The sequence below is a fragment of the Tursiops truncatus genome, chromosome 2 (genome assembly GCF_011762595.2).
Source record: "Tursiops truncatus isolate mTurTru1 chromosome 2, mTurTru1.mat.Y, whole genome shotgun sequence".
NCBI classification, from domain to species: Eukaryota; Metazoa; Chordata; class Mammalia; order Artiodactyla; family Delphinidae; genus Tursiops; species Tursiops truncatus.
The window spans coordinates 126,186,964-126,202,848 of record NC_047035.1 but is presented as its reverse complement, the minus strand read 5'-3'; the positions used below and the strand labels follow the sequence as shown (position 1 = coordinate 126,202,848).

Here is a 15,885-nt window from a genome sequence, read left to right as displayed (position 1 = left end):
CTTCGGAAGGGATTCAAGAATAAAATTAAAATATCTGAAAAATTGTGTTGAAAAGACCATGGCTAATACAGGCTTGGACCTCAGGGGAGTAATTTTTAAGCTGATAACCTGAGGTTATGATAATCATGGTCTCACAAATGTCATATGTACACATGTTACAATGACCATGAGTATTAAAATAAAGTCAGAGTTTAGTGTCACATTTTAGTTTTCTCTTGAGCAGCGTTCAACGTAATTATTCTTTTTTGCTTTTCCTATACAAAAGTAAAAAAAAAAAAAATCACTACTACTGTTTTAAGTATTAGACCTTTCTTACTGAGTACATAGAGGGGAAAATGCCTTAAATGCTGATTATCAGCATTTTCCAAACTCTATATGCTCTGTGAAAGAAGTGTACCATGGCCAATTGAATGGGAAACTGCTGGTGAATCACAATTAAATGGATTTCCTGACTGGCTAACTGTTCTTTAATAAGCTAATGTGTATTATGATAAGCAGTATAGCATGTACTTCTTCCTAAACTTATTTGTCCATGGGTACGTCCCTCTAAACTGGTGTTCCTGTGAACGTAGTTGGAGTAAACACTGCTCTAGGTAGGTGGTGTTCCAAAGCTGTGTCACAACTATTATTGGAAAGACCTGTTTTTGATAAAAATTAATATAAAAATTAAATATGGGCTTTTTTAATTTCTTTTTTTTTTAAGTTGCTTTTTGGGTATTGTTTTTTGTTATTTTTTGGGTATTGTTTTTTACGCGGGCCTCTCACTGTTGTGGCCTCTCCCGTCGCGGAGCACAGGCTCCGGACTCGCAGGCTCAGCAGCCATGGCTCACGGGCCCAGCCGCTCCGCGGCATGTGGGATCTTCCCGGACCGGTGCACAAACCCGTGTCCCCTACATTGGCAGGCGGACTCTCAACCACTGTGCCACCAGGGAAGCCCCTGGGTATTGTTTTAACGTAATTTCTTATTTGGTACGAAACTGCCAGTTCAAATAATAGGATGAGTAGATCCTAAAATAAAGTAATTTGGAAAATGTTAATATTCTTAGAAATTTTATGTACAACTAATTTTTGAAAGAAATACAAGTTATAGAGCCATAAGTCATCTGTTCATATTGAACTGTTTAGTATTCTTTATGTGCTTACAAGTTTTTATCATTCTTTTTGTTCCACTATTCTGTTGCTTCCTGTTAATTGAGGGGCATTTGAAAGCTTTTGTTAATGCAGTACACAACAAAAGGTTTATAGAGCGCAAGAAAAGATTTTGAACTGCAGTGTATGTTGACTGACTTGCAGCAAAGCAGTGGTACTACTTTGTAGTATATTTTCAAAGATTGGGGAACAAATAGAAATCTGAGAAAATATATTTTTATGTATTCTCTTTAGAAGCACCATACAATTTTCTGTAATATTTAACAGAAATTGTATAAACTTTTTTCATTTTTTTCATTTTATAATGACAGAACTTGTAAACTTTCAGCAATATAGGTTTGCTTAGCAGCGCTGTATGAATATATCTGTTAAATTTTTCTTTTCTGTTGCACTGTATTTCAGTGAACTGAAATGTCATTAGGAAATCCAAATTCTTAGAATTTAATCACGGATTTCTGTGTGATCCCTCTTAGGCAAAATAAATACAACTATTAAGTTTTTTAAAAACCCCAGTGTAACAGGTGTTTAGAATTGTGGCATCTCTTACTCAAAGGAATCCCAAAGTTATGTGATGAAGTATCATATTAGTATGTGATACTATTTTAGTTTTTGTATTATTATAAAAGTAATATTTGAGCATAGAAATAAATAAACAGTACAGGAAAGTTAAAAAATGGAAAGTTAACATCTTTCTATGACCCTGTTTCATTCCTGTCCTTCATATTAATCACTATTGAGTACTTTTTGTTTTCATTCTGTTGGTGGTTTCCTCCTTAACTCTAAACAATAGCAGGTAGTAAATCAATGAACTTGCTTTTGTATTAAGATTGACAATCAACATGTACAAATTAAGATTTCTGTAACATAAAATTTCTCATGTCAATAATGGTAATGTGAGTTTATTTTAAAGAGTGTTTATTTAGAAATAACAGTTATATTTTGAATTAAATGTAGGATTCTTTTAATTAATAGAAAATTGTTTTTAAAACTATGGTTCATATGTTGAGCATGGTATATTTTTCCATTAGTTTCTAAGTGTTCTATCAGTGGAGGTCATTCTATTATCAACCACTTTCTATTTTCTCATGGGAATTTCAAAGAAATACACTAGAATGAATCAATTTGAAATGTATTTATGCTAAAAATTTTCTCTTTAAAATTTTTCCCTATTTTGAGTTTAGAAGGTGAGATGAAAGCAATCTTTTTTTTTTTTTTTTTTTTTTTTTTTTTTTTTTTTTTTTGCGGTACGCGGGCCTCTCACTGTTGTGGCCTCTCCCGTTGCGGAGTACAGGCTCCGGACACGCAGGCTCAGCGGCCATGGCTCACGGGCCCAGCCGCCCCGCGGCATGTGGGATCTTCCCGGACCGGGGCACGAACCCGTGTCCCCTGCATTAGCAGGCGGACTCTCAACCACCGTGCCACCAGGGAAGCCCGAAAGCAATCATTATTATAACAATATTATTCTTTTCAGATAGTGAAATATGGATTGCTTGCAGCTATTCTCTGCAAAGTAGTAAAATGAAAAAATAAATTTTTATTCTGGGTTATGATATGATATTTCTGAAGCAGTGATTATAATAGTCTCATGCCAACAATGGACAGCTGGTGGTCTCATTCAGGTCAAAACCTAAAAACTCCATCGTGCTACCTTAGTAAAGAGGAAAGAAGCCTACCTAGAAAAATATCTGTGAAATAGACAATCACAAACATAAAGTGAAAATCTGCGTAGGTTGGCTCCATAAATCTTACAGAATGAGGACTATAAAAGATTTTTCCAAGTGGTCATCCATGTACTGACACAAAGCAATAATAAAGTACAAAGTTTTAGAATAAAGGCCTTTAAATTTCTAAGACAGAATATATCTGAAGAAGAGACATGTCATTTCTCTCTAGTAGTAGTTATAATTGCCACTTAGCAAGAATACTTTCTTAGATACTTTTTCTTATCTTCTGCAGTATTCTCAGTGACATTTTGCTAGGTATAATACCTCAAATGTGATATTGATTAGTTGGTTACATAAATAATTAACACCTGGCAAATAACTTATTTTGAAGAACATTCAGTGAGAGGTCTAGTGCATAATTTAATCATAGGCAAAGCACCAGGTAAAATGTCAAAACAATGTGATTTTCTTTTTTGAAGCAATGTCTTTAACATTTTAAAATTTCTATTGGGAACTAATTGACAAGCTTGATACCCAGACATAAATATTTAAGTTAAATCAGTTTCTATTGTGCTTCTTAGATGTCCTATGTTTCGGAGCATTTTATTTTGAAACTCCCAAATAACATTTAATTGTTTTTCATAATTAAGAGGACTTCTTAATTGCTGGTTTGCTGTTCTTAACTTAGAAAGTTCTTTTTGTATATTGCTTATAACAGACAAATGCATAGTTAATAGATTTTCTCAGTGAACTTTTTGGTATTGTCAATTTTATTCTCCATTATGATTATTTGTTATTAAACATAACCTGCCACACACAAAGTTATGAATATATTGCAATCCCGTTATAGGGACAGTTTTGTCCTATGCTAGAAGACCCTAGGTAGTATATTACTAAGGTTATTAAAAATGTTTATAATTTCATGTTTAATTTTTAAACCATTATCCCTCAGAAACAATATAATTGGTGAATAGGTTCCAAAGCAAGTCTTGTAACACCTGTTTAACTCACGGTGCCCTTGAAATAATTATGTTCCTGCTATCATAGGAGGGAACACATGCAAGTAGGTATGAAACTATAGTGAAATATGATAAGAGTGAAGATGGGAGAAATATGCTGATACTGTTTGAGCCCCCACAAATAATCACTCCCTTAGTCTTACTGTATCATGATGTGAACCAAATTCAAGCTGTTTCTGGCCCATGATATGGACCAATTAAGGAATGGATTTGGATTTTCCAAACTGGATGGATATGGTGACACCTTCCCAAATGTGAAAAGGATGTAATAGTTGAACAAATATACCCAAATTCTAAATTCACAAAGCCAAAATCATTGTTAATTTCTTCAAATTATTCCAGTAAGACTGTGTGGTTTACCTTTTGATAGCGTTTCTGAATATTCCCCAAACCAAGAAAGCATCATTGCTATATGAGTGCCCCTGAGCTGTCATTGAACACATTCAACATATGTTATTCTGGGGATGCCAGTCTTCTTTAAACCTTTTTAAAATTTTTTTCTTTTTGACTTGCCTTCAGAGTTTGAGGCATGTAGTTTTCAATGAAATTGATGGTGGCAAATCCTTATCCTTTTTGGGGTGGATTTGATTCCTAGTATCCATGAATTAATTCTATATCAAGATCTTAAGGCAGTTACAAAATAGGAATTTCAAAAGATATGAAGGAAAAAACACATAATTGTATTTGCTTTGCTGGCTGACAACCTTGAAGGACAATATTTATTTACTTATCTAACTTCTGAAATTCTTGCTGAAATTTTAGGTACATTATTTTGTACCAATGATCTAAATATTTGAGTAAATAACCCAAAGTTGCACAGCTGATGGTTTGAACCTATTTCTACATACCAGACTATGTACGTTTCACAGCCCAATCAAGAGAAAGAGAATGAATCTAGAGAGGGACACTTACTGTTTATAGAATGGAGTTTGGCTGGCATTGAAATATTGTCTTTTATTTCTCTGTATGCTCTCCCTAACCCAGTGTGCTTTGGATCTCAAATTAGAGATGTTTTTAGGGGTACCAGAAAAAGCCAGTGCTTGAAAGTATCAAGCCTTGTTATTGACTCTCTGTGGTCACTGGCTTGGCATGGAGTGGGTGGCTTCCCTCCCATTCCCATTTAAATTTTAGGTTAGGTCAGTATGCATCAGCAGAGAATGATGATTTAAAGGAGACTTACTGTTTTTTCGTTTGAAATTGGCACTCTAATGTTATTTTTATGCTTAGTCTAAGTACTTATTGTGTGGCAGTAATGAAATCATTTTCAGGATATTCTATAAGTAGCTGAAAAGTTAAGGTATTGTATATTTAGCATGAAAGTAAACAGTGCAAACAACTGAAGTTAGTATTATTCTGGGCACACTAAAGAAATAAAGTGTTCAAACTGATGTTTACTCCCTGAGAATTGGTGTGGTGACCCGGAGACCAGCTGAAAAGAGTAGGATTCCCCTTGTATTCCAAAAAAAATACATTGTAACTTTACATCAGTAATACTACATTAATTTCAAGATGGCATAGCAATAAATATTTCGGAAGGTGTCAGTAAACTAATTGGTAATAAAATGAATTGTAAACAATTTTATTAAAAAGAAACATAATACCGTACTGAAAAAAGACTCAAAAAGTGCAGGTAACACATTGTTAGAAATAAAAACAGCTAAGAACTGATTAAATTATATGAATTTATGCTAAGAATAATTATTCTGATTTACAATGTTCAGATGATCAGTATATGGAATTTTTAAATATACATGTTTAATTTATATATTATATTTAATGGAAATATTTTTAGCTTTTAGAAAGAATTTTTTAAAAAACAATTTTTGTGTTACTGTTTTATTTTTTATTTTAACATACAGGAAAATTCACCCTTTGAGTTACATAATCACCATCACAATCAAATATAGAAGAGTTCCAGCAGCCCCCATGATTCCTTTATGCCCCCTATGACAGCCTTCATACACCCTGCCAGGCCCTGAAACCACTATTCTACTTTCTACTTGTATAGTTTTGCCTTTTCCAGATTATCATATAAATGGAACCATACATTAGTACCCTTTGAGTTTGGCTTCTTTCACTTAGCATAATGCATTTGAGATTCAACCGTGTTGTTACGTATATGTTATTTCCTTTTGTTACTGAGTAGTATTTCATTATATGGATATGCTAAAGTTTGTTCATTCACTGGTTGAAGTGTAATTATTTTTCTTTTGCAAAATTGTTTTGGCTATTCTAGGGCCTTTGCATTTCAAATATAAATTTTATTTTTTTTGACATCTTTATTGGAGTATAATTGCTTTACAATGGTATGTTAGTTTCTGCTTTATACAAAGTGAATCAGCTATACATATACATATATCCCCATATCTCCTCCCTCTTGCGTCTCCCTCCCACCCTCCCTATCCCACCCCTCTAGGTGGTCACAAAGCACCGAGCTGATCTCCCTGTGCTGTGTGGCGGCTTCCCACTAGCTATCTATTTTACATTTGGTAGTGTGTATATGTCCATGCCACTCTCTCACTTCGTCCCAGCTTACCCTTCCCCCTCCCCATGTCCTCCAGTCCATTCTCTACATCTGCGTCTTTATTTCTGTCCTGCCGCTAGGTTCTTCAGAACCAATTTTTTTTTATTTTAGATTCCATATGTATGTGTTGGCATGTGGTATTTGTTTTTCTCTTTCTGACTTACTTCACTCTGTATGACAGACTCTAGGTCCATCCACCTCACTACAAATAACTCAAATTCGTTTCTTTTTATGGCAGAGTAATATTCCATTGTATATATGTGCCACATCTTCTTTATCCATTTATCTGGGGATGGACACTTAGGTTGCTTCTATGTCCTGGCTATTGTAAGTAGAGCTGCAATGAACATTATGGTACATGACTCTTTTTGAATTATGGTTTTCTCACGGTATATGCCCAATAGTGGGATTTCTGGGTCATATGGTAGTTCTATTTGTATTTTTTTAAGGAACCTCCATACTGTTCTCCATAGTGGCTATACCAATTTACATTCCCACCAAGAGTGCAAGAGGGTTCCCTTTTCTCCACACCCTCTGCAGCATCAAATATACATTTTAAAATCAACTTGTTAATTTCTACTTAAAAAAGCCTCTTGGGGGCTTCCCTGGTGGTGCAGTGGTTGAGAGTCCGCCTGCCAATGCAGGGGACACAGGTTTGTGCCCCGGTCCAGGAAGATCCCACATGCTGCAGAGCGGCTGGGCCCGTGAGCCGTGGCCGCTGAGCCTGTGCGTCCGGAGCCTGTGCTCTGCAACGGGAGAGGCCACAACAGTGAGAGGCCCACGTACCGAAAAAAAAAAAAAAAAAAAAAAGTCTCTTGGGATTTTGATAAGAATTGTGTTATAGCAGTTTGGAGAGCAAACTGTCTTAACCAGTGTTAAGTCTTCAAGTCCATAAACATGAACTGACTCATTTATTTAGATATTCTTTCAGCAATATTTTGTAGCTTTCAGCAGATATTTTGTCTCTCAGCAGTATTTTGTAGCTTTCAGCAGATAAATTTATTCTCAAGTATTTTCTTTTTTGGTGATGTTGTTAATGGAATTGTCTTTTTTTTTTTTTTTTTTTGTCTGCGTTGGGTCTTCATTGCTGTGTGCAGACTTTCTCTAGTTGTGGCAAGCAGGGCTACTCTTCATTGTTGTGCACAGGCTTCTCACTGCGGTGGCTTCTCTTGTTGCGGAACATGGGCTCTAGGTGTGCAGGTTTCATTAGTTGCGGCACGCGGGCTCTAGGGTGCGTGGGCTTCAGTAGTTGTGACCCGCGGGCTCAGTAGATGTGACTTGTGGGCTCTAGAGCGCAGGCTCAGTAGTTGTGGTGCACGGGCTTAGTTGCTCCACAGCATGTGGGATCTTCCTGGACCAGGGATCAAACCCATGTCCCCTGCATTGGCAGGCAGATTCTTAACCACTGCACCACCAGCAAAGTCCTGGAATTATTTTCTTAATTTAATTTTTGGATTGTTTGCCTTGGTATATAGAAATACAATTGATTTTAAAAATATTGATCTTGTATCCTGCAACCTTGTTAAAAGTGTTGGTTCCCGGTGCTAGATCATGCCCAGTGGACTGGCGTGTTTGTAAGATGCTGGCTCTCCGCCAGTCCCTGTGCACCCCTGGTGTAGGCTTATCCCCCTGGGTGTGTGCCCCACACCTTGTGGAGCAGGAAGGACCCCGTGACTGGCCTGGATTTCTGAACCTGCAGAATGAGGCTCAGAGATGTCAAAGGACTTAACTGTGGACACACAGCAATGAGCCTGGTTAGGAACCAGGCTTCCTGCTCCCTGGGCCATGGGCTGTGTCTGGAGGGTGGGGACAAGGAGGATTTGGAAGGCAGCGTCACATGGGGCAGCGACTTTAAAAAAGACAGAGCTCTTCATTTGGTCAAATAACGGCCAGAGGGAGCTTGGGCGCATCCTCAGCCTACAAATACCTGAGCTGTTAACACTAGACCCCTGGAACTCCAGTTTTTAGACACCTGGAGGCCTCATGGCAAAGGGAAGGGAAGAGCATGGACTCTGGAGCCAAAGAGACCTGAATTCCAGCCCGGCCTTCACCAGGCTCTACATGGGTGATCTTGACAGTGACTGGTTCTATCTCTCTGAGCCTTAGAGGCCCCATCTGGAAAATGGGGCAATGATGCCCACCCCCTCAGAACTGTTGTTGAGATTGTTACGGTGTAAGTAGGGTACCTCACGGCACACGGTGGATGCTCCCAGGAATGAATTTCCCAAGGAGAAATGCTTTATTCCATTGAGGTGGAGAGTCTCTTTGTACTGGGGTTTAGGAGTATTTCCCAGCCCCCATCTTTCTCCCCTCCCCCCACTTCACCACACCAGCTCAGGAGGGCTTTCCTCCTCTTCCTGGGTGAGGTAGGAAGAGTTCCTTGGTCCCAGTAGAGGATTTAGAACACAGAGCAATTCCCCAAGGAAACAAAAAAAAAAATAAAGTGTTTATTAGTTCCGATAATTGTTATTAATTGCTTAGTATTTTCTAAGGAGCATGTCATATGTGAATAAAGAAAGTTTTACTTCTTTTCCAGTCTTGATATTTCTTATTAGTTTATTTGTTTTGCCTTATTGCATTTGCTAGAAACTTGAGTAGAGAGAATGCTTCTTCTTGCCATGTGTGCATTGTTCCCCTAAACATAATAAGTAATTATTCTCTTGCTGTTTTCAAGATTTTCTGGTCTTTCACAGTTTATGATGTGTATAAGTGTGGATCTCTTTGTGTTTTTCCTACTTAGTATTTATGGAGTCTCTTGGATCTTTAGAGTAATATTTTTCATCAAAATTTGGAATTTATGGCCACTATTTTTTCTAATATTTTTTTCTTCTCCTTCATTCTCCTTTTCTTTTTATGGAATCCTGTCACACATATGTTTGTGCAGTTGATTTTGTCCCACAGATCTCTAACCCTGTTCACTTTACTTCAGTCTTTTTGGCTGGTTTCTGTTTGGATAATTTTTGTTACCTGTTTATCACTGATTTCTTGTTTGCCTATTTGGACCTACTGTTGAGGCTCTCTAGTGAATTTTTCTTTTCAGTTGTACTTTTCAACTCCCAAATTTCTGTTTTCTTACCTCTCTTTATTGAGAATAAGTTTTCTGTTTTTTGAGTCATTGTCATCATAATTTCCATCAAGTCTTTAAACTTATTCTTTTAGTTCTTTCAACATATTTATTATAGCTGCTTTTTATTATAGCTGCTGTCATTGTCTGCTAAATCCAACATCTGGGTCCACTTAGAATCAGTTCTATTTACTCATTTTTTCCGGAATATGGGTTACCCTTTCCTGTTTTATTGTATGTCTTATAATTTTTTTAAAAAGTGTACATTTTAAATGATATATTTTAACAACTCTGGATCCTGATTATGTTTTCCTACCTAAAGATTGTTGCTATCTTATTTATTTATCTTAGTAATTTGCCTGGACTAAAACATGAAATTCATTTCCCCCACAGTGACTGATGTCTCTGTTTCATGTTTTTTTATTGTTGTTATTATTTTTGTTTTAATTTTTAAGCCTAGCTTTCTATGATTTGGCCCTGTGTCTGTATAACTTAGTGGTTGAACACCTTAAGCTAGTAAGGCTCCTATCCTCTGCCAGTGGATCTGTGTGTGGATTCAGAAACACATTTAATGTTTAGGCAGTTTTCAAGTTTACCCCAGCTATTATTTTCTGTTGGGCCCTCTGTTTTCTCCTCTGTGCATGTGTGCAAGTTCTGTGTAGTCCTGGGATATGTAAATAGCTGGAGCCCTCTGTGGTCTCCCTTATGCTTGCTCACCACCTCCTGTCAGCCTGGGATATGTGGAGAGTCTGTCAAATACTTTCTGACTGCTTTATATCCCATTCTTCGTTGTTGCAGTTCTGGCTTATCTGCCCATTCCATTGCTTTCCCCAACCAGGAACCCCTCAGCCTCATAAAAATCATTGGTCTTTCATGTTTGCTTGTGACCAAGATTACTAATCATTACTGACAACAGTACTGGGTACGGGTTTTTCACATTTTGTTCCAAATCGACTCCCTGACTTTTGTTCCAAGTCAGCTCACTCTGTCAGTGAAGTTGTTGGTTCTTTGCAGCCTGCCCTGCCGTATTAGAACTATTGTCCTAACCAAGCTGGTTGGGGGAATAGGAGCCACCCCAAGGAAGCATGCCACAGATTTCTGTTCTTCTAATCTGAAGTGCAGTAGTTTTTCATGAGTAAGCTCTTCTCTATTTGTTGAAAAGCATAGGTCGATTTCCAGAGTACTGAAATGGTTGCTTTTGATAATTTTGTGTAATTTTTATAGTTGCTTTTTCAGCAGAGGATTTGGCATCCTTCTCAATCCATCATACTGGAAGTTCCAGCTTTTGCGGGGGGGTCATTGTTTGCATGGCATATGTTTGTATTAATTTAAGTTTTATCTATCTATGTATTTATATTTTAAATAGATTCCTTTTAGATAGAATATACTAAGGTCTTGTTTTTAAGTCCAGTCTGGTCATCTCAGGCTATTTACTTTTAATGTTATTATTGATCTTGTTAGATTTAGGCCTGCCATTTTATTATTAGTTGTCTGTTTGTAACATCTGGTTTTCTTTCTTTGTTCCCTTTTCCCTGCCTTTTTTGGTATTATTTGAATGTATGTTTTGTATTCTGTTTTAATTCATTTATTGGCTTTTTGGGTTTATCTTTTTTTGAGTGTTTATCTTATTTTTAGTTATTGCTTTAGGGATTACATTATACAAATCTTTCAAAATCTGCTTTGGAACTCCTTTTACATTACCCCACTGACCTTTGTGTTACACTTATAAGTAGTATGCCATATATTGAAATGCTTTCAGCAGTTATGCAAAACTTAACTTAAAAGGAGAAAAGTGATAGTTTGTTATATTTACCCAGATATAATAATTCTTAAATTTGAAGACATAATGTCTAAAACTTCAAAAATTTGGTGAAAGACATAAATTTACAAATTTAAAAAGGTCAGCAGACTCCATGGATAAGTTCAAAGAAAGCCATTTACAGATACATAGTAATCAGTCTGCTAATGACTAAAGATAAAGAACAGTTCTTGAGAACACCTAAAGAAATAATGATTCAAATAATTGTGGATTTCTTCTCAGACACCACAGTGACTGGAAGACAGTGGAACACCATCTAAAAGTACTGAAAGTAAAGAATGGTCAACCCTGAATTATGTATCTAATGAAAACAATTTCTAGGAATTACAATGATATAAAGACATTCCCAGGGAAACTAAGAGAATTTGTTGCCAGCATACCTACTCTAAAAGAAATAAAATTTCTTCAGGCTGGTGGAAATGATATAAGCAGGGTACTTGGATCTTCAGGAATGAAGGAAGAGCAGCAGAGTATATAAGAGTATCCTGTTGTCCTGGCCTCAGTGTAGGTTCTGAACTTGACCAAATTTGTTAGATTTATGTTTGGCTGATAGTTTTCCAGTTTTTAACTTGAGCTCACACTTTGGGCTCTGTTTCTTTATTCCTGCATGATATATTGCTACCCCAGGTTTATTTCCTGTCTCTTGTGTTTAAGTTAGAATCTTAGATAAAGTTTGTTTGACTCTCTTGTTTTCTAAAAATGTGCTTCCCATTAGCTGAGCTTAATAAGTATATATTTTAATTTTGTTAGAATAAAGATGCCATGTATAGTCTTATATTTGTGGCCTGTTTTAAAATGGTCATGAAAATTATGTTTATTTCACTCCACCTGAGAAGCTATTTAATTTTATTTCTCTCTCTTTCCCAAATACTTTCGTAGGATGACAAAATCGTTAACTTTCCAACTATATTATATATAGTATTTTACTCAGTATTGTAATTGGAGTAATATTATAATTAGCTCAGGTTTTTTCTAACAAATGGAAAGGCCTATATATTAAGTTACTTAGACAAAAATGTCCTTTTGTTACATTTGTTCATTTAATATATGCAGTCCTGCACGTTTAAGTCTTATTCATCACGTATAGGAAATAAGAAATGTCAGCTCCTGTTTCCTCTTCCCATTCCTTAGTATTTTGACCTTTGATACTGACAGTATGTGTTCTTTTCTTTGTCAAAAGTGTTATTAATTTTAATATCTGAAAATGTATGTGTATCTGTTAAAGCAGCATGTGAATACTGATCTGTTAAAAGTAAATAATCAAATTATAGAAAATTTAAATTCATAATCACATATTGTTTCCCCATTTCACAGTACAATAAAGGCAATGCTGAATAAAAATGGTGGACAGTTGCAAGCCTTAGTAGTTTTTTGTTTTTTTTGTGTTTTTTGTTTTGCGGTACGCGGGCCTCTCACTGCTGTGGCCTCTCCCGCTGCGGAGCACAGGCTCCGGACGCGCAGGCTCAGCGGCCATGGCTCACGGGCCCAGCCGCTCCACGGCATGTGGGATCTTCCCGGACCGGGGCACGAACCCGTGTCCCCTGCATCGGCAGGCAGACTCTCAACCACTGCGCCACCAGGGAAGCCCGCTTTAGTAGTTTTTGCAGCCATGTCAAAACACTGTTTTACACAGTTAATTATTTTTGAAATAATGATGAAAATAGTTTATTTTGCTTTACTCCCATGTGATTTTGATGGATTTTTCAAATTCTTTTAAGTAGGTGGCTTATAGGTACTACAATTCAGAAGCATTGGTGTAATTAAAATTTTTTTCTACAGAAAGATTAAGCTTTTAGCATTGTCATCACCATACTTAGAGTATAATAGTCTAGAAACTTGAAAATTATCTTTGACTTTTTCCTGTTTCACCATTTTCCATTTCCAACCAAGCATACTCTCTGCTTTTCTTAAAATATCTCTGGAATTTACCTGTAAGCTCTGTCACACTGCCTTCATTCTCATCAACTGTCTACTTGTTTTCTCTGCCTATAATCTCTTTCCATTTCATTGCTTTCTGCATATTTACCATTTTCATATTTCCAAAAGAGTCCTTTCATCCTTTGAGAATCTTCAGGAAGTGTTATGTTCTCACTGTGATAAGTCCAAACTTCTCTACCCAGTATTCATTATCATCAATGTCTCCACCAAGCCCTCTGTACTGAACTTATTTTCTGCTTTTTTTCCCATTGGTATCTTTGGTACTTGTCGGGTCTCAAATAGTCCATTGTGCATGTTGTATCTATTTTTTCACTTGCATGCTTTTCCTCATGCTTTCAACCCCATCCCCATGCCTCGCTTGAAATGCTATATCCATTTTATTTTTGACCTATTCGAGTTCTCATTTCCTTCAATAAATTTTGCAAAAGCTTCTCCAACCCTTCATCTAACTCTTCTTTTCCTGAGCTCCTATCACACAATGTCTTTTATATGTGATGTGATTCTTAGTGGCAGAAACCTTGTCTCATTCTTCTCTCAGCACCTGGCTCTGTGGTGTGTAAGCTGATTCGTTGCATTTCTGTCCCATTTCACTCCCCTAATAACTTTATAAAGTGAGGTCAGGAAGATTTCTTGTTTCTTTTTCTTTTTATTCAGTTCTAAAACATGTTCTTCTGTCAACTCCCTCACCCCCACACGCCCCATCAGAAGCAATCTGAAATAGATAGGCAGACAGACTTGGCTAGAGGAAATACTGTGCTAATGGAGCCAAGAGTGAAATTGACCCCCATGTGCATCAGTTAGGTGAAAACAGAACAAAACTCCCATTGGGAGTCACAGACTGTTCATTGAATCCTATCTCCTGTCTTCAAATATGTATTTCTGTAGTAATGGGGAAATAAGAAAATAAAGTGTGAACTTCCTAGCACAAATCCCTTCTATATATTAGTAAAATAACTAGAAATTAATGTATTTTTGCACTTGTATTACTTTTATAAAAAATAGTTATTAAAAATGCTCCTGTTAAGAGTAAGTGTATAACAAAGACCAGCAAACTTTTTTTTGTAAATGGTGAGATACTAAATGTTTTTAGGCTTTGCAGGCCACATATGGTCTCTGTCATATGTGTGTGTGTGTGTGTGTGTGTATATGTATATATATATATATATATATATATATATATATATATACATTTTTTTTCTTATTGTTGTTGTTGGGTTTTACCACACTTAAAAATAACCAGTCTTAGCTTGAGTGCAGTACAAAAGTGGGCCATGGGCCACATTTTGCCTGTGAGCCATAGTTTGCCAAGCTGTTTGCCAATAAGAAAAGCTAATCTGTGTAACTGGACATCCAAGAGGCAGAAGATTTTCTCTCCAATAGAGAAGACATTGCTCATACTAATCCAAGTCCTGAACAAACTGGAATGTGCCCAGTGGGGTGCATTCAAGTTGGGAGGATCATGAGAAACCTTAACCTGAGAGGAACAGCTTGTTGAACAGGGTCAGGTTGGAGAAGTGAGAGGTGGCATTACAGTGGTCTTCAATACGGAAGTTCCTTGATACGAGAGAAGCAGACTTGTCCTGCGCAGTGCTCCCTGTAGAGCCTCGAGTGCAGTGTGCTGTCCTGGACAGAGTAATGTCCTTCCCCTAGAGACTGGTTAGCAGAACCTCCTCTGCTCTGAGTGCTTCCTGGTGGTTTTCCCTGAGAAGGACAGAATACCTTATAAAGAACTTCCCCCCTCTTTCAGAAGTGGTGATTTGGTGTATGCCATGTCTCACCATGGAATAGATTACAAATATATACAAATATATTACAAATATAGACACCAATAATGAAGGAATATTGGAGTAAATGGAAGGATTTCATTCAGGTGGGATTAAAGTAAATCTTCATAGGATTTTGGGTTTTAAAAGAGGAACCACATGGCTAGACAATATCTAAAAATATTACCTTACAATAATTTTATTATTATAATCTTAACTGTGGTGAAAATTTCAAAAGCCATCCTCATTCTTAGTCCAGAAATTTTCTACTTAGTTCACATGAACAAGGTGCACTTACTGGGATACTATAATTTATGTTTTTAAGTCTCCTACTATCTACTTAGATAGAAGGTAAAAACCACAAAAGTAGCAAGAACCAGTTACCATGAAGTGACTGTAATTGTTCTTCTTTCACATTTGCGACAACTTTTGATTCATCGGGAAGCAGAAGCCATAGTAACAGACTTTTGGCTCAGATTCATCACTTTGTGTTTCTCCTTTCTCCAATGTCAGCACTTTTCCCTTTTTAAAAAAATTCTGGTAGACTAATTTAAAGACACCTACTTAAGTTGGATTATTTGCATACTGGACCTAAATCCTGCACTTCAGTATTAATGTCTATGGAAATATTTGCAGCTACTAATTTTATTTGGTTGAACTGTTACAGTGTTGATTCATTTTATTTAATTAATTCATTTAATCAGGATGCAATTTATCTTGATTTTGGTTGTAGAGGTTGGCGATTTGAAGGAGCTGCAGACACTAGACATTTCTACCAATCGTTTGCTAACTTTACCCGAGAGGCTTCACCTGTGCCTTTCTCTGCAGTACCTCACTGTGGACCGAAATCGTCTGTGGTGTGTGCCGCGCCATCTCTGCCAGCTGCCCAGCCTCAATGAGCTCTCCATGGCTGGAAACCGTCTTGCATTTTTGCCGCTTGGTAAG

At 36.8% G+C, this 15,885-nt stretch overlaps 1 protein-coding gene across 5 annotated transcripts in view; it reads left to right on the top strand.

Moving 5' to 3' along the window:
• Nucleotides 1–15,885, top strand: part of LRRC28 (leucine rich repeat containing 28) — a 181,061-nt gene that overhangs the window by 104,764 nt on the left and 60,412 nt on the right. For 4 of the 5 annotated variants that reach the window (XR_012330252.1, XR_012330253.1, XR_012330254.1 and 1 more), the window contains exon 6: nucleotides 15,674–15,880. Coding sequence is in view for 1 of the 5 variants with exons in the window: in XM_019945867.2 (XP_019801426.1) it covers nucleotides 15,674–15,880 (207 nt within the window). In the remaining 4 variants the exon portion in view is untranslated. The remainder of the gene's footprint in view (nucleotides 1–15,673; nucleotides 15,881–15,885) is intronic. The other variant, XR_012330255.1, reaches the window with a different exon arrangement.